The sequence below is a fragment of the Triturus cristatus genome, chromosome 7 (assembly GCF_964204655.1).
Source record: "Triturus cristatus chromosome 7, aTriCri1.1, whole genome shotgun sequence".
Taxonomy (NCBI): Eukaryota; Metazoa; Chordata; class Amphibia; order Caudata; family Salamandridae; genus Triturus; species Triturus cristatus.
The window spans coordinates 235,587,027-235,606,475 of record NC_140590.1 but is presented as its reverse complement, the minus strand read 5'-3'; the positions used below and the strand labels follow the sequence as shown (position 1 = coordinate 235,606,475).

The 19,449-nt window shown below is 47.5% G+C and overlaps 1 protein-coding gene across 1 annotated transcript in view; it reads right to left on the bottom strand.

The window, feature by feature from the left end:
• FBL (fibrillarin rRNA 2'-O-methyltransferase) overlaps nt 1-19,449 on the bottom strand; it is a 103,473-nt gene that overhangs the window by 19,596 nt on the left and 64,428 nt on the right. The window contains exon 8 of the mRNA XM_085616097.1: nt 10,672-10,817. Within this exon, the coding sequence (XP_085472223.1) occupies nt 10,672-10,817 (146 nt within the window). The remainder of the gene's footprint in view (nt 1-10,671; nt 10,818-19,449) is intronic.

Here is a 19,449-nt window from a genome sequence, read left to right as displayed (position 1 = left end):
ACATAAGTACTGTCCACTGCTGATTTTGGTGTCGTCGATGAGGCCGTTGCCTGTAGTAGTCGACGACGAGGAAACACCAATGGACACAACCGATGATAGTGTCGACGAAGGTAGCGTCGACGAAGTCCCCGGAGTCGTCGACAAAGTCACCATCGTCGACGGAACAACCCTCGTCGACGATGCGCTAGTCGACGAGCGTGGCGTTGACACTTTCTTGGACGTCGACGATTTTTTAAATTTTGATAGTCGACAACGGAACAGCTGTCGACTAGGACGTCGTAGTCAAGTGCGATGCGGACGATGCCAAGAGTGTAGAGACTGTCGTCGTCTAGGTTACTCCCACAGCTGTAGAAGATTAAGTGGTCGTCGAGGCCACCGTCGACGAGGTGGTCGTCGACGGGGTGAAGCAGGCTTTTTAAAAGTGTGTACAATCCTCAGCGAAGGATCCTTATGTGGCAAAGCCTTAAGTTGTGCTTCCGAAGACTTTCTGCGTCTTCTTTTGAGGGGGCTTCGAAGAAGGACCTGGAGAAGCATCTATGGACCTTTTCTGTGAGGTTCTTGAAGACTTTGTTGAACCCTCACTCTCCTCAGAGGACAAGGGGTATTCTTTGTCCTCAAGCCTCTGCAGCCAAATTAACAGCCGTCCCTCACGGTCTTCAAGAGTCTTAGATGAAAAGGTACAACATACCTTACAGTCTTTGGAGGAATGGTCCGGATAGAGACAGTAGTCAGTCTTAATGCTGGTCGTCGAAATGCAGTCTCTTCTTATTGCAGGAAGCACAGGGCCTAAAAAGGCCTTTCTTAGGAGTGTCTGACATGAAGACAGACTTCACTCAGAAGAAGTAATTGTGAAGAAAAATCCACTTGAATTCCAGAACCAAGGAAAAACGGAGCAGAGCTCAGTGGAGACTCCCTTAACATGACGTGCGGTAGAAAATCTGAGGGACTAGAGCTCCTTCCAGGAAGGTTCCAGAGGGTGGTGATATCCGATTGGTTGTTCTCTAGAATTTGGTCCTCATTACAAAAGGACCTGGATGTGTTACTAATGAGAGGCCTTTGGCCTCTCGATATGTCTAGTGAGACATTACTTTTATTATATATCGGGGACTCCCATCCTGATGACGGGGAATGATTCAAGCATGTTAATCTATGAAAGATACCCTAATTCTAGATAATTTATTGTTTTTGCGCTGTAATAGTTTTCTTTTTTTTTTTAAAGTTTACCAAAACTCGCCTAACACTACTTTCATTTTTGACCCACTGTTAACATTGAAACAGAGACCCACAGCCAGTTACAGTAAAATAGCTTATATAAGCACCTTGCATCCCTTAGCAACCAGTTCCCAATTAAACTATACACATGATCAAAGGCAAACAGACACTGAGGAGGGACATGGCACAAGACAGTGCATAAATGTTTGGGAAATATAAATAAGCGTGCACGGAAACGCAAATTATAAACAGTTGGCCCCAGAAATGTGTGCGCATGCAGCAGCTACAGGTGTACATTAAAGCAGAGCTGACTAACTTTCATGCTACATACACAAGTGAAAGCATTATTGTAATGCTCTTGCGTTACATTTAAAAGACAACAAAGTTTTAGTAGCCAAAAACAAAACCTTTTAAGAAGTGCTATATAAAAAACAGATTTTATTAGCAAGGGTAATTTTTAGACAGCGGTGTAAAAGACAAGAACACATTCCCTTTTAGAAGGCACGGGGAGATTAACTGATTTGCCCAGAATCACAGGATGGTGAGCCAACGCCGTGACTCAAACATGGTTCCCCAGCTTCCCGCTCAGCAGCTCTGGTCATTACACACATCTTTGTGCTTTAGGGAGATAGCCTACTGTTGTGTTGTGTGCCTATGCTCCGTTTTTGTACAGTTCTATTGCAGAGAGGGCTTCTGTGCCTCTAATATTATGTGCAGTGCGCAACAGTGCATATGGTGTTGGTGTGGAAGGAGGGGGTCTGGGGACACAGTGAGGAGCAGCGGGTTACAGAAGTGTGCCTGAGGTGGTACTGTCCCTCTCATTCCTTAGTATGCAGCAGACTGAACACTCTACGCAGGGTACCGCCTATAAATAACACACCCCATAGATCTTATACTCTCAAAATAAAACTCAGAAAAAGTAGCGTTTCAATCTGTAAAAGTAAGATTTGCATAGTCTTACCACAGCACAAGTCAAACTTTAAGAAACGAGTAGCCGAAGTCATGGGTTACAAAAAAATGGTAAAAAGTATGCGCAGTAATATCTTTAATACAAAGGGCGCTACACAATTATGAATAACTTAACAAGCGGCGTCCTCCCATTTCTCAGGCTGCTGTAGTGCATGAATCCTCCCTAACCGCAAGCAGCTAATTTGACAGAAGGGTCTGCCTCGAAGAGCAACAGTTAGTAACAACCCTGGGTTTCCAGTAACATGCCCCCATAAAATAACAAACTTCACAAGTGAGGCGCCCTGCGTGTGTCACGGGACTCAGCGCTGGAATCTGTGTCCCGTTCAGCGAGGTCAGCCGTGCAGAGATGAGTCCTAGTGTTTAGAAGCGGTGCGTGTTGGTATTCGGTCTGCCCTAGCGTGGGATTTTATTTTGTTGCTTTCATGGATCTTAAACTACGCTCTAGTCATTTTCTTTTGCAACTCCTTTCAAGTTAATGGTAGCTTTCAAAATGGAATAACACGCAAGAAAAAAAATTATGCCAAGTTTAAAAAGTGAAGCAGGGCTGACTAACATTCATCCTTCATACACTTGTGAAAGCATTATGTTTATATTATTGAGTTAGATAATAAAGACGGAACAAACTTTTATTTGGAAAAAAACGAACACCTTTTTAAGAAGCGCTATATAAAAAGCATATTTTATGAGCGAAGGTGATTTGTAGACAGAGCCTGAAAAAACAGTCTGTGCTTGGGGTTGTGAATAAATAGATTTAGTAATACAAATAGCCCCAGAAATGTTTTTGTATGCAGCAGGGAGATTAACTGATTTGCCCAGAATCACAGGATGGTGAGCAGACGCCGTGACTCGAACATGGTTACCAGGTTCCCACTCAGCAGCTCTGGTGATTACGTCAAATCCTTGTGCTTTAGGGAGATTGCCTACCGTAGTGTTATGTGCCTATGCTCAGTTTATGTACGGTTCTGTTGCAGTGAGGCCTTTTGTGCCCCTTCAGTTAAGTGCAGTGTGTGCGACTCAAATTGCGCTGATTTTACTGTGTGCTTGCAAACACACCGTGCAAGTATAACTGTGCTAATTAAACTCACAAAACGTCTGGAACCTCAACCCCCTCTCACTCTCACTCAAGAACTCCAGGTCTCTAACTGCATAGTCTTCCCACACTTTAAGAAACCTAGCGAGCCAAGGAGTCACTTCTTACAAGAACTGGTGAGAAGTACACGCGGTGAGATCTTGAACACAAAGTGCGATACATAATTGTCAACAACATAAACCGTGTCATCCCATTTCTCAGGCTGCTGTAGTGCATGAATCCTCCCTAACCACACGCAGCTAATTTGGAAGTGTCTGCCTCGAAGAGCAACAGTTAGTAACAACCCTGGGTTTCCGGTAACTTGCCCCCCTAAAATAACAAACTTCACAAGTGAGGTGCCCTGCGTGTGTCACGGGACTGGGTGCAAGGATCCGTGCCCTTTAAGCTAATGGAATAATAAACATGGTGACATGTTATAACAAGCGTGGCCCGTCATGGGATGTGAACGGCTCTTTATAGGGCAGACAGAAGATGTGTATGCGGGGACTGCCTTTACTGGCGGCAAGAAAAAAAAGAGTCCCCAGTGTATCACGCCGCCAGTAAAACATCCAATCCCGCGTGCACATCTTCTGTCTCGTTTGTCTCCCCGCGTGCATGCTGGAATTGTATCGATTCCAAAAGGAATTGCATGGCAGACCTGCGCATGCACTTCTTTCGCCTGGCCGAGACCTAAAAAGTAACAGTGTGTAGACAACCTCGCCAGCATCTCATTCGGTGCTCTACCCATCCTAGCCAGTGTGGTCTGACCACCTCTTTAGGGGATGGAAGGGTCACTGCGCACTCGTCATCATCCAGGCCCTCAAAGTCATGGACCCAGTGTTCTTTTAATTACATTACGGCATCAGGTGCATTACTGAGCACCGTTTCAGCAGGAAGATATTGAATATGCTACTTACCAGTATGCATCTGTCCTTGGCATGTAGGGCTGCTGACATTCATATCTGTGCATAGATCGCCGCCTAGTGTTGGGTCCGGATGTTTGCACGTTGTTGTCCTGGAAGAGTCTTCGAGGTATCCTGGGATAGGTGACTCCTCCCCTGGACTACAGTGCGCACGGGCATCCTCTCCATCCTCAGATTGTTTTTCGCCATTGTGGCAGTGATGGAGTAGATACAGAAAAGTGATGGCCATGCTTACAGTAATTCTGAGAGCTGCAGCTGCTACAGGCGCCGGGGAGGAGGGAGGGCGATATGAATGTCAGCAGCCCTACATGCCAAGAACAGATGCATACTGGTAAGTAGCATATTCAGTTCGAGGCATGTGGGCTGCTGAATTCATATCTGTGCATAGAATGTATAGCAGTGCCCTCTATTAGCGGCGGCTACCAGTGCCAGCTGCAGCGGTCTGAAAAAGGGTTTTGAGAACAGCCTGTCCTACAGCTGCCTGCTGTTTTGATTGCACATCTACACAATAGTGTTTGGTAAATGTGTGTGTGGTGGACCAGGTGTATGCTCTACATATATCATGACAGGCTGGTTGAGTATATTATTTTGCACCTCCGGTTTGAATCCGGAGATTCGCAACCAGGCATGTCGTCGCAGCATGACGCTTGTGTTAATGGCCCTGGCAGCCGTGTCTGCGACATCTAGTGCACACTTGATGGAAGCATTTGTGAGTAACTGTCCCTCTCTGATGAGAATTTCTGCACCTTCTTTGTACTGGTCAGGGAGATGTTGGAGTAGTTGCTCCAATGTGTCATAGTGCGCCCTATCGTAGCGAGCGAGGAGCGCTTGAGTGTTGGCTATGCACCATATGTTGGCAGCCTGTGCGGCAACTCGCTTGCCAGAGGTTTCTACCACCTTGGACTCTTTGTCCGGGGGAGGAGCGTCACCTGTCGTCTGCGAGTGTGCCCTCTTGCGAGCATTCGCCACGACAATGGAGTCTAGTGGTAATTGGCCTCTGATGTAAGTAGGGTCCCAAGGCGCCGATCTGTATTTCTTATCGATCCTGGGGTTTATCACTCGTGCCCTGGTGGGTTCTTTGAAGATGTCCTTGGCTGGTTTGAGGACCCCTTTCAACATGGGCAGAGTTTTTACATGTCTTTCTGAGGATGCGAAGGTGTCCATAAGAAAGTCGTCCTCGATGGTGTCAGAGTGAAGCTGCACTCCATGATTATTTGCGGCACGTTCGATAAGAGCGTTGAACGCTGCAGTGTCCTCTGTGGGAGAGGTTTTCGCCCCATAGAGTTGTGGGTCCTGTGCATCTAGAGGTGCACCTGGATCCACAGGGTCGCCCCAAGTTTGATCAGGGTCCTGTTGGTAATCAGGGTCTATGTCTCCGTGGTAGGGGACTTGGTCATCCATGTAATCCCCCAACACATCCGTGTCGGAGTGTGTGGGAGAGTGTGATTGTGGATCTTGGTAGGGCGAGTGGTAAGATTCGCTTAGGAGAGGTTCTGAGTCCACAGGCAGCTTCCTTTTTAGTGGGATCCGGAAAGGGTCCAAAGGTGGCTCCGAAGTTATCCTCCGTTCGTGGATAACCATCCTGCCGGTGATGGCATCGATGACATGTGACGGAGACGCCTCAACAGGTGTAGTTGTGGTGTGGGCGACCCGCGTCGGAATATTTTTGGGTTCGTGGACGGAGGCAGGCCAAAAGTAATGTTGGCTGGCGCCGAAGAGGCTGCTGGAGCTTTTATTGGGCCGGAGCCCGACGTGTCCTGGAGGACCGTTTTGGTTTTGCTGCTTTGTGCTGCACCAGGTCGCACTTGGAGCGTCTTTGAGGCTTTCGCGCCGACCAGGTCTGTCGAGGCGGTCGTCGACCTTTTCGGCACCGGCGGGTCATCGAGTCGAGGGGCGGGAATGGCCGTCGACGTCTTCGATGCATGAGGCTTCGGTGGTGCCGATGTGAGACGCAGCCGGCAGTGTGACCTTTGGTGTCGGAGTCGATGGCGTCGACGCCGGGAACCGATCAGGTTTGTTGGCACCGAAGGCCTTTTTCCGCATGCCGACTCCGACGTCTGCCGCTTCAAGTTCGGCACCGAAGTCTGGCTTGGTGCGCTCGGTGCCGACGCGCTTCGCTGGCGTTGAAGGTGTGGAAGGCCTCGATCCGACCAGCGCCAGTTTTGGTTTTGGTTTCGATTGAACCAGTGCAGCTTTCGGTTTCGGTTTGGAAGAAGGGAAACCAGCCGGTTTAGGTAATAATGGCTGCCGCTGAACGTCCGAGGCCGGGCCCGAAGAACTGCGGGATAGGTCTTGGGTAAGGCCCGAAGGCGATCCCTCGACCGGAGCCATAGACTGTGGCACTGGGCTCTCTTCAGTCTGAACGGGTAGGCCTTGCTCGTCATTGGAGCTACTCTCTTCGGCCCCTAAGGCCTCATCGTAGTCTCCTACCTCGGTGTAGTCTTCATCTCTGCGAAAGAGTGATTCGTCGACGTCGTTCGATCCGGAGTCATGTTCGGAAACGGGACTGGAGGGTAGGATCTCCAATTCTTCGACATCTTCGGTCTCGGCGTTGAAGATGTCTGCCGGGGCCGGTGCCGCGTGCTGCGCTTCGAGTCTTGCCGCTCGTCGAGTCCGTAGAGTCTTCTTGGAACGGAACCGGGCACAGGCCATGCATGTCGATTCGTCGTGATCCGGCGAAAGGCATTTGTTGCACACCGGATGGACGTCGATGTGGGGATATTTCGCATTGCATACCGGACATCTTTTGAACGGTGTCCTCGATTCCATCGTCGATGTCGTCGATGGGCAGGTAAGAAGCGAAAAGTCGGTGCTGAAAGTTGTTAAACTAACAAAGGAGTATCGAAACCGATCGAGAAAACAGTACCAACGCGAACTAAAGGCCTTTTGGCCTCGATAAAGTTTTTCCTAACTTGAGCTAAGATAGCACATCCGAACCCAATGGCGGAAAAAAACAATCTGAGGATGGAGAGGATGCCCATGCGCACTGTAGTCCAGGGGAGGAGTCACCTATCCCAGGATACCTCGAAGACTCTTCCAGGACAACAACGTGCAAACATCCGGACCCAACACTAGGCGGCGATCTATGCACAGATATGAATTCAGCAGCCCACATGCCTCGAACATATATATACACATATACATATATACACACACAAAAACAGAGAAAGCTTTGGTGGTTTACCATTGTGCAGGCCCCAACCCCTTTGAGGTCCTGACAAGAGGCCTTAACTAAATTGCAACTTCCAAGAAGTCATTAAGAAGCATAGACTGTATAGCAGTAACCAGCTGGCAGCAGGGGCTAGTGTGTGGATGATGCAGCTGTCTGAAACGTTCTCAGCATGTCTAGCCAACTAGGGCTTGTTACTGTGCACTACAGTGCCAAGTAAAGGTGCGCAAGGGTCGATGAGGTGGCTGCCTTCCAGATATCAAATAGTGGGATGTTGCCCAAGGCAGCGTTTGAAGCACCTGTCCTGCGAGTGGAAAGTGCTTAAAGTGAAGTATGTAGAAACCTCTTTGCCTTGTGGTAACAAGCCTGAAGACCCATTAAAATTCAACTGTCTATGCTAGCTTGGCATATGGGCTGACCTTTGTAAGGCTTTGAAAAGGAGACATAGCTGGTCTGACTCACAGAAAGATTTAGATCTGTCGATTTAGAACATGAAAAACCTTTGGAGGTATAGTGTGGGCAGTGCTCTTTCAGAAGCAGAATGCGGGAAGAATACTGAGAGATCAACTGTTTGGTTAAGGGTGGGAAGGGCAATACCACTTAAGGGAGGAACTTCGGGTTGGTTCGTAGAACTGCCCTACTATATTGTACCTGGGTGAAGGCTCCTGTAGTATGAGCATTTGCAGCTCGCTCATTCGATTAAAGTAAGTGAGTTATGAAGCGGGCTACCTACCAAGGGAGGAACTGCAGAACAGAATAATGCATATGTTTGAGGGTGGATTCATGAGTCTGGTAAGGACTATGTTGAGGTTCCAAATAGGAGCAGAAAGTAATCTGTGTGGGTGGTTAGGACCTTTTCTAGGCCCTCAAAAAATGCCTTGACCTTGTGCATCCTGAAGAGAGGCATGTTGTCCATTCAGCATATAAGCTGCCAACCAGCTAAGAGGGAGAAGATCGGACCTGAGGGGGATCCTCTTGGGGGCTAAGTGACAACTTCAGGAGAGCAGAGTACCAAGGCTATCCGGCGCAGGTTGATACCAGTAGGACAAGGCTTAGTAAATTTTGCCTGAGCTTCCCCCCCCCCCCACTCCCCCCATGAAGGGCAGCAGAGAGAGGGGTAGAAATGCATAGGCAAACATCCCTGACCAATTTCTTCACAGTGCATTGCCCATGAACTGTGGATATCTGGCGTCGAAGTTTGTGTATTTTGAGTTGTCAGGTTAGAAAACAGGTCTATCCATGTGGTGCAGTACCCGCAAGAGGAGGCCCCCCATTAGCTCCTTTATCACCTGCTACATCGCCCTGCCCCACCACCCCACCCATAGTGGTTGGGTACAGAAATATTTCTTCAAATAGGAGAATTTGATTTGGACATCGGCAGGATTAGTAGGGCTCATAATGTCAAGCATAATCCTCCAAGGCCCTAGTACAAGACATCTTCAGATTCTCTTTTCCACGGCAAAGGTAGTGTTATGGAACTTGTACTTATTTTACTGTTCTGCGCTACTCCACTTCACCAGGGAGGGAGGAGGGTCTCATGGAAAACGACAATAGCATCAACACGTAAACTATGAAAATGCGAGTCTTTTGTAAATTTCAATGCAGTGCATCTTCAGTGCTAAAAATGGACATCCTCCGGCTCCTCTCCACAAACCCATATACCTTTTGAATAGGTAGTAGCCAATAATTTCTATTTTAGAGTAGGTTTCCCCTGTTTGAGGAAAATACACTAAGTTTCCTATGTTGTGGCAATCTTACCAGACAATGGTGTATCCTCAGGCGATTACACATCGCCAATGAGTAAGCCAAAACTAGTCGCAGGTCGAGATGTTCACATCGGTTTCCATCTTATCAGCACTCTTTCTTGACCAATAAGATTCGTTTTACTTATATTTTCTATATAAAGTTTAACCATTTGTGTTCTTGAATTCTTGAGCTGTCGAAGATTTTCTTTGCTCCTTTAGTTCCAGTCCTAGCAGTGACTGGCATTGTAAGAAGCAGTCTTCGGCAAGAGAAAATAGACAAAACACATGCAGGCATACTATACATGAGATTGCAATTCACTGAACAACAAAGGAACTCATGTAGTTTCACAATTCTTTTTACATTTTTTTTATAAATAATTTATTTTGTTTTAGATTATAAATTAAAAGATCTTTACTGCATTAAAAGCATGATTCACAATTTTGTTATCCTGTACATTAATAAATGCAAAATATATTTGTTTACATTGTTGATTAGACAAATGTACTACAGTAGTGTCAATTCATTAAACTGCAATACAGATAGCAATTAGTTCATGATATAAGAGACCTGAAAATCTAAAAAGACTTTTTTATAGAAGACAATATATGGGCACACAAGCGGACGGTGTATACAAGATGTGTGATACTACATGAAGTCCATCAAGTTATTCAATGAATTGCAATTTTATGTATATATTGTATGCCTGAACGTTTTGTCTGTTTTCTCTTGCCCAAGTCTGTTTCTTAACTGATAGTTACTTTTCCTGTGCTTGACAAGTTAACTTGTACGTAGGGGGCCCAATTTTCTAAATTAAGTGACTGGCATTATAACCATCAGCTTTTTTGGCACAAACATTACTAGTTTCAATGCAAGAGGACTCCATGATTATTGCACCCTCCCTTTCTTTGGTTTTTATATGCTATCTGTCCTTCAGTACATTCCACACCACATTTTCATCTAGCCACATGAACTTTTGAAGACACAATAGGTAGACCCCCAAATGATATTTCAAATTGAAAACCCTGGAAACAATTTCGTAGTAAAAGCTTCAGTCACATTCTCTATGGCCTTGACACACTATAAATTCCTTAAGTAGCAGAAAATCATTAACGTTTGATCATTTCAAGTGGTTTTCTTTTCAGCCATATAGGGACCATCTCCTCTTCTCCAGTACAATAGCACACATCTTAACCAAATGACAGACAAAAAAAAATTGCCAAAACAAAAGGCTTACGCTCAATGTCATGTAATACTGACTCCGCTAACGGAGAATATGTCCAGACCCAATTAGTACATTGTCTAACATGTGCATTTTAAATAGGTTTACACTGGAAAACCTCATGGGTGCAGTCAAATCTCTACCGGGAGCAAAAAAACATAAGGGTTGTATTTCATGGTTATATCGACTTTAGTGTTTCTAGTCAGGAATAGAAGCATTCAGTGGCGCGAAAGCATATCTAATTTTCAATGAAATACGAAAAGCCTTTGTTTCACACCCTTTTAACCTTTTCCTAGAAAATCCTGAAGACTGTGGTTAAGCTCTCATTGTGAAAGGTGACCTAGCCAAGTATATTCACACATACCTATAGATTCCGACGACAACTGCATGATCTCTCTCATATGGTTCCAAGGTCAGCTGCTCCTGTGGTTTCATATTTTCGTGCTGCATTTTCTTTACTTCAGAAGCAAAAACAGCTTCAGGAGCTGCTGTGGAATCTATACAATTTGCCTGAAAGGAAACAGTCACTGATTAATACTTTAACCATATTTAGCAACTTATCAAAACACTGCTCTAAATCCTGAAAGCGACATCTGTCAGCCTCAAAACTAACCAGCAACAAAGCTTTGACAGACAGCTCAAAACGTATTTTTATCCATTTTTGTTGTTAGCGGTCCATAATAAGGATTTCAGTACATTCAAATTAAAAACACCTTCAGTTAAGTAGCGGTCTTAATTCTTAGACCAGAATTTATTTCAGGTTAATGGCAAACATTGCACCAGGCACTGGAGTTTAACTCTACGATTTGCCAAAGGCAAAGCCTGACAAATCATGGGTGTAAACTGCATGCAATTCTTGTTTGTGTTCTGTGGAACTAATGAAGTCATGTGAAAATTGTGAGTAATGCCCCATTTCACAGGAGCAAGCTGGTGTAACTGCATCCTCTAATTATTGCAGTAGTAGTTAGCAGGTGTGCAATTTACATGAGACTGTGGTAGGAGATGTAATCAGTTTAGGAGTATGTTGCTTACCTCTAACACCAACTCACAAAGGACATCTTCAATAAATACACGAGTACTAAATATATGATAATCTGTATGTGGGGAACTGGAACTCTTTACAGAGGCTTACTAATTGAAGAGGGGTATGAAATTAAAGGCAATAGAATTTTGTTTGAATAAGAATATAATCCGAATCTAAAAATGGAGAAAAAAAAAAAAACAAGTTACTTACCTTAGATGCCTTATGTGGTAGAGACTAGATCTAGCCGCAGATTCCTTACCTTTAAATTTGCTTAGGCGTCAGACTGGATCCAAAAGATTTTTCGTGAGCAGTACCCCTGCGCACCAGTAGGTGGCATTGATCAGCTCTGTGTGTGCAGTCTGCGATGGAATCGGTGTCAGGGTACCTATATAAATGTCACCTATGGGCGCTGTCAGTTACTATTCATGCCAGATGCGTGAAATCATGAAGACCACTGACCACTGGTGTGTAAAACTAGGCCCCTGAAAAGGGTCAGTCCTGTCCCTAGAAATCCGTTGGCAGAGTGGCGAGGATGTGTAGGTCGGTAAGGAATCTGCAGATAAATTTAGTCTCTACCAGATTGAATATGCTACTTACCAGTATGCATCTGTTCTTGGCATGTAGGGCTGCTGACATTCATATCTGTGCATAGATCGCCGCCTAGTGTTGGGTCCGGATGTTTGCATGTTGTTGTCCTAGAAGAGTCTTCGAAGTATCACGAGATAGGTGACTCCTCCCCTGGACCACAGTGCGCATGGGCATCCTCTCCATCCTTAGATTGTTTTTCGCCATTGTGGCAGTGATGGAGTAGGTACAGTAAGTGATGACCATGCTATACAGCAATTCTGAGAGCTGCAGCCGCTACAGGCGCCGGGGAGGAGGGTGGGCGATATGAATGTCAGCAGCCCTACATGCCAAGAACAGATGCATACTGGTAAGTAGCATATTCAGTTCGAGGCATGTGGGCTGCTGAATTCATATCTGTGCATAGAATACATAGCAGTTCCTCCATTAGCGGCGGCTACCCGTGCCGGCTGCAGCAGTCTGAAAAGGAGTTTTGAGAACAGCCTGTCCTACAGCTGCCTGCTGTTTTGAGTGTACATCTACACAGTAGTGTTTGGTAAATGTATAGTGGACCATGTGGCTGCTCTACATATTTCCTGTAAAGGAATGTTTCCTAGGAAAGCCATGGACGCCCCTAACTTACGTGTTGAGTGGGCTCGTGGGGGAATCGTTAATGTGCGTTTAGCTTTTTGATAGCAAATTTGAATACATTTAACGATCCATCTGGCTATCCCTGCTTTGGAAATGGCGTTGCCCTTGTATTGTGGAGAAAAGGCAACGAAAAGTTGTTTAGTTTTCCTAAAGTCCTTAGTTCTGTCCATATAGTACATGAGGGCCCTCTTCACATCTAGTGTATGGAGCATTCTCTCTACGACATTTTGTGGATTTTGAAAGAAAACAGGCAGTTCAATAGTTTGATTCATGTGGAACTGCGATATCACTTTGGGCATGAATTTGGGGTTGGTACGTAGTACCACCCTGTTTGCGTGGACCTGAATGAATGGCTCTTGAATGGTTAGTGCCTGGAGTTCACTAACTTCTTAATGAAGTGATTGCCACTAAGAAAGCTACTTTCCAGGTGAGGAATTGAATCTCACATGAATGGAGAGGTTCAAAGGGTGGACCCATTAATCTGGTGAGAACCAAATTGAGATTCCACACGGGTGCTGGTGGGTGTCTTGGGGGAATTACCCGTTTGAGTCCCTCCAAGAAGGCTTTGATGGCAGGCACTCTGAATAAAGAGAGGTGCTGCCTGTTTTGAAGATAGGCCGCTATCGCGGTTAAATGGATACGTATTGAGTTGTATGCCAGATTGCATCGGTATAAGTGTAAGAGGTAACAGATGATGTTTTGAATGGATGCGTCCAGCGGGTTAATGTCATTGTTGTTGCAGTAAATGACAAACCTCTTCCATTTAGCCGCATAGCAAGCTCTGGTAGTGGGTCTCCTGGCCTCCTTGATGATATCCATACAGTCAGGTGGCAGGTTTAGATAGCCAAACTCTAAGACTTCAGGAGCCAGATTGCCAGGTTCAGCTGTTGCGGATCTGGGTGCTGAATCTCGCCATGGTTCTGCGTTAAAAGTGCGGGTTTGATCCGCAGCCTTTGATGCGGCACCACGGAAAGTTCTAGAAAGGTGGTGTATCATGGTTGGCGCGCCCATGCGGGAGCAACTAGGATGAGTGTCAGTGAGTGTTGTCGCAGTTTGCGTGCCACTAGAGGGATTAGTGGCGCTGGGGGAAAAGCGTACGCAAATCTGCCGGACCAGTTTATCCATATCGCATTGCCCTGTGACTGTGGATGTGGGAACCTGGCGGCAAAGCTTTGGCATTTTGCGTTTGTTTGTGGCGAATAGGTCTATCTCTGGATGACCCCACTGTTGGAAGTACGGTTGGAGAACTGACGGATGTAGCTCCCACTCGTGCATCTGGTGGCTGTGTCTGCTGAGCAGATCCGCCATCTGGTTGTCCTTGCCGGGGAGGTGTTCCGCCATGAGGAATATGTTCCTCTGAATGGCCCACTTCCACATGCTCCGAGCCAGATGAGACAACTGTGGAGTGTGTTCCTCCCTGCTTCTGTATGAAGTACATGGCAGTCATGTTGTCCGTCCGGATCAACACGACTTTGTTGCACAAGTGTACTTTGAATGCCTTCATGGCTAGGAAGATTGCCATCAGTTCCAGAACGTTGATGTGCATCTTCTTTTGTTGCGTTGTCCATAGTCCTTGCACTGTGTGAGTACATGAGCTCCCCAGCCCTGGAGAGAGGCGTCCGCTGTCAGTATTATCTGTGGAACAGGATCTTGGAACGGTCGGCCCTTGCAAAGGTTTTGTGGATTCCACCAATGCAGAGAGTTGTATGTCCGACCGCTCACCAACACTAGGTCTTTTAATTGCCCGTGAGCCTGATTCCATTGACGTGCCAAGCACTCCTGAAGCGGGCGCATATGTAGTCTCGCGTGCGGGACTATGTAAATGCAGGAGGCCATCATGCCTATCAGCTGCATGAACACTCGTGCTGGAAGGGAGTGTTGAGATTTGAACTTTGCGATCAGCAGTTGCATGCTGTTGATCCTCTGTGGCTGCCAGAGTGTCTATGGTCGCGCCCAGGTACTGTTGTACGTGTGCGGGTTGGAGATGTGATTTTGGGTAATTTAGTGAGAATCCCAGACTGTGAAGGTGAATGGTGAGGGACATGTGGCTGGCACATTGCTGGGCTGACTTTGCCTGAACAAGCCAGTCGTCCAGGTAAGGGAAGACGTGAATGTGTTATCTCCGTAGATGTGCCGCCACAGTCGCTAGGCACTTGGTAAAGACCCTGGGTGCTGTTGTGACTCCGAAGGGGAGAACTTTGAACTGATAGTGATGGCCTTGAATAGTGAACCTGAGATATTTTGTGTGAAGGGTGTATGGGTATGTGGAAATACGCATCTTTTAGGTCCAGTGCGGCTAGGAAGTCTCCCTGACTGAGCAGCGGGAGAACCTGCTGTAGGGTGAGCATATGGAAATGCTCTGAGAGAATGTATTGGTTGAGGGGTCTCAGGTCTAGTATAGGTCTGAGCGACCCGTCCTTTTTTGGGATTAAGAAGTACAGAGAGTACACCCCTGTCCCCTGCTGGTTGAAGGGCACGACCTCTACTGCACCTTTTTGCAGCATACTTAGCACTTCCTGCTGCAATAATGCCAAGTTCTCTACGGACATAGGACAGTGCTTTGGCGGTATGTTGGGTGGAGTGGACGTTAATTCGAGACAGTAACCGTGTTGGATAATGTCCCTGACCCACCTGTCTGTGGTGATGGTTTTCCACGTGGACAGGAACCGCTGGAGTCTCCCCCCCAACAGGTGTTATGTGGTCGGGGGGCAGGGAGAGGGCGTCACTGTTTGTTTTTGGGTGAGGACCTGGTGTTTCCGTAACCACGTCCTCTGCCCTTGGTGCTGGAGCCACGATATCACCTCTGTTGGTTTTATCGTAGGTACTCTGTGTGCCCCCTTTAGTGTATTGCTGCTGTGACCCTTGGCCTCTAGCTGCTCCTCTATTCCCGGGGCGACGAGAGGAGCCACTACGAAACTGCTGCGTCTGCAGAGCCCCCATTGATTTCGCAGTGTCAGTGTCCTTTTTAATCTTCGAGGGTAGTGTCAACTTCAGGGCCAAATAAGCAGTCTGGGTTGACCGGTTGATTTAAGATGTTCTGAATCTCCGGCTTGAAGCCTGAGATTCTCAACCATGCGCGTCGTCTCAACATGACGCTTGTATTGATTGCCCTTGCCGCTGTGTCGGCAGCATCCAGGGCGCACTTGATGGATGCATTGGTTAGGAGTTGTCCCTCTCTGATGAGGAGCTCCGCTGCCTCTTTGTATTCATCTGGCAAATGTTGGAGTAGTGACTCTAGTGTGTCGTAGTGGGAACGATCATAACGGGCCAGGAGTGCCTGTGTGTTGGCAATGCGCCAGATGTTTGTTGCTTGTGCTGCAATCCTTTTGCCTGATGTCCCCAGCACTTTGGACTCCTTGTCTGGGGGAGGAGCATCACCTGTTGTCTGCGAATGGGCTCGTTTGGGAGCGTTAGCAACTACCATGGAGTCTAAAGGTAACTGACCCCTAATGTACATAGGGTCTCCGGGTGCAGGCTTGTATTTTTTTTCAATCCTGGGGTTTAGCACCCGTGCCCTGGTTGTTTCCTTAAAAATGTCTTTTGCAGGCTTGAGAACTCCTTTCAACATGGGCAGAGTTTTGACAGTTCTTTCGGAAGAGGCGAAAGTGTCCACCAAGAAGTCTTCTTCGACCGTGTCAGAATGGAGTTCTACTCCATGATTGGCAGCAGCCCGTTCTATGAGGGCATTGAAGGCAGCAGTGTCCTCTGTGGGAGATGTCTTTGTGCTGTAAAGCTGCGTGTCATGGGTATCTGGCGCGGTACCCTGGTCTGTAGGGTCATCCCATGCCTGGTCTGGGTCTTGCAGATGCTCATCAGGATCGACATCCCCAGGGTAGGTGGTATCATCTCCCATATAGTCCTCTACTGCGTCTGTCTCTGAAGGTGTAGGAGAAAAGGATTGGGGATCCCGATAGGAGGGTTGTAAGCTTTCATGAAGAACTGGTTCCGACCCCGCTGGCAATTTGTGCTTGAGAGGTATTCTGTAGGAGTCCAAGCCCCTCTCTGGCGTGATCTTCCGCTTGCGGAGCATCAGTTTACCAGTGTTGGCGTCGATGAATTGTGGCTGTGAAGGCTCTGAATCGGTGTGTCCAGTAGACGGGGACAGTGTCTGGCGGACACGTGTTCGGATCTCGAACATCTGCGGCGCCGTGGAAGGCGGCAAGCCAAAAGTGATGTTGGTTGGCACAGAGGGTGCGTTTGGAGCCTTGTGCGTGTCGGGGCCCGACGTGGATCGGAGGGCTGCCCGTTCCCTGATGCGTTGCAACGACGCCGCGACTTGTTGCACGGAGAACGTGGAAGGCTCTTTGGAACCGGTCGGCACCTTGGAGGTAGGCGTCGACTGCTTTGGAGCCATGGTGTCATCGATCCGAAGAGGGGTATCGACGGTTGTTGGAGTCGACGACTTGGCGTGTGCCGCTGTCTTCGACGCAGATGGGTCGGCCATTTTGACTTTGGTGGTCGGGGCCGATGGTTTCGGTGCCAGAGGCCGAGGCGCTTTGGGGGGACCGAGGGCCTTTGTCTTCGGGTCGGCACCGATATCCGCTGCAGTGAGTTCGGCGCCGAAATCCCTTTTACTGCGTTCGGGGCCGACGGCCTTTGCTGGCGTCGAAGGCGTGGAGGGCTTAGAGGCCTTCGAGCCGATTACAGTCAGTTTCACTTTTGGTTTCGGTGGAACTGGTGCAACGATTGGTTTCGATTTCGCCGAAGGGAACCCAGTCGTTTTCGGTAACAATGGCTCGTGCGGGATGTTAGAGGCCGGGCCGGAAGGCGGGCCGAAGAACTTTGAGACTGATCTCGGGTAAGGCCCGGAGGCGATCCCTCGACCTGAGCCTTATGATGACGCACTTTGTCGGCCTCCGTATCGACGGGTGGGCCTGGCTCCTCGCTAGAGCTATCTTCTTCGGCCCCAAAGGCCTCATCGTAGTCTCCTACCTCGTCGATGACTTCTTCCCTTTGAAAAAGCACCTCAGCGTCGTCTTCCGATCGGGAATCGTGTTCGGAAGCGGGGCTGGAGTCTACTTCTTCCACGCTCTCGGCGTCCTAGTCTTCGGTGCTGAAGATGTTGGTCGGGGCAGGCGCCGATTGCTGCGCTTCTAATCTCGCCGCCCGTCTATTCCGGAGAGTCTTCTTCGATCGGAATCGGGCACAGGCCATACATTTCGACTCATCGTGATCCGGTGAGAGACATTTGTTGCATACCGGGTGGACGTCGATGTGTGGGTATTTTGCGTGGCATAAAGGACACCATTTGAATGGAGTCCTCGATTCCATCGTCGATGGAAGTTCGATGTTCGGACCAAAGGGATCCGAAAGGCTGGAAGAAGGTTCTAAAGTAGTAAAGAAACTAGTCGATACCGAACGGGAACAGTACCGACGAAAACTAAAGGCCTTTTGGCCTTAGACTGAATTTTCCTAACTTGAGCTAAGATAAGCACATCCGAACCCAATGGCGGAAAAAAACAATCTAAGGATGGAGAGGATGCCCATGCGCACTGTGGTCCAGGGGAGGAGTCACCTATCTCGTGATACTTCGAAGACTCTTCCAGGACAACAACGTGCAAACATCCGGACCCAACACTAGGCGGCGATCTATGCACAGATATGAATTCAGCAGCCCACATGCCTCGAACAATGCATTACTGAATGTAAGTAACATGCTCATCTGATAGAGACTTGTAGCAGCAGATTCCTTACTTTTGCATACATACCCAAGCAATACCTGCCCAGAGGTGGGTCTGTGGACAAAATTCATACACGGAAGTCCTGCAGGGCAAAGTGCCCATCTCTACGGATAACACTGTACGGACAGTAATGTTTGATAAACGAGGCCCATGTTGCTGTCTGGCATATGTCCATGACTATAACTTTAAGTGCTAACGCAATGGTCACAGTTTTAGCTCTGGTAGAATCAGCTTGCAAGCCTTCAAAAGGTTGCTGCTTGGCCACTGCATAGCATATTTTGATGCAGAGCACAACCCATCTGAAGCAGGATACTTTTGCCAGTCTCTTGTCATCTGCCCCTAGTCCTGCCTGTAGTGAGAGGTGCCTCCCACTATAAATATCGAACATCCTCACACTGCTGGGAAAGAGATGCAGTGGTAAGGGAGAAAGGGGGTAAACGTTGGTTAGTAAAGTTTGCTTGAATCTGGAATCCAAGAAAAAGGAACTACAGATTCTAGTAAAACCACATGGCTGAGTGAGGGCCTCAGACATCTTGAGCGAATCAAGGATTTGAGGAATGGGGCATAGAGTTTAAGCTCCACCCCGCAAAATTCCCCACATGCTAATGCCGCAGGAACCCCTAAGGCCACACAGGTGTGTCCCGAGAGGCAGGTGTATGGGGTGCAACCCATGACTGGCTTCCAATTGCATAAACAGTGGTAAATTCCCTAGAAAAATGTGTCCAGGACCAAAGAAATTTAAGATACATGACAAGAAGTAACAATCGCAAAGGGTGGAGCAGATAAAGGAACTTCAATTGTGGCAGCCAATATAACTATTCCTAGCCACTACATCCCAGGCAACTTACAACCCTAGAAGTCCATGATGGAACCCAAGTTTACCATCACATCATAGAACCGTGAGTCAATTTTGACAAGTAAATCAAAGCTGGCATACCTGTATAAAAGCGATATTCTCTGCCTACAGGAGATGTGGGCGCTTACCTCAATAGTTCTACAAGGAGTCTATGAGGTTTTCACACCAGCAAAATGCACTTACTTATTCAGTCAGCCAACGTTCGGTCTTTCAATCTTAGTTAAGCATACCAGCTGGATTGACGTCATGCCCAACAATCAAAACTCTCCAGATTTGCAAGCTGCCCTAATCTCATGGATAACGGTCTTCCATTAAAAAAAAAAATCCCCATCTCCTGATAAACTTATAATGTTCCCAAAGCCGTAA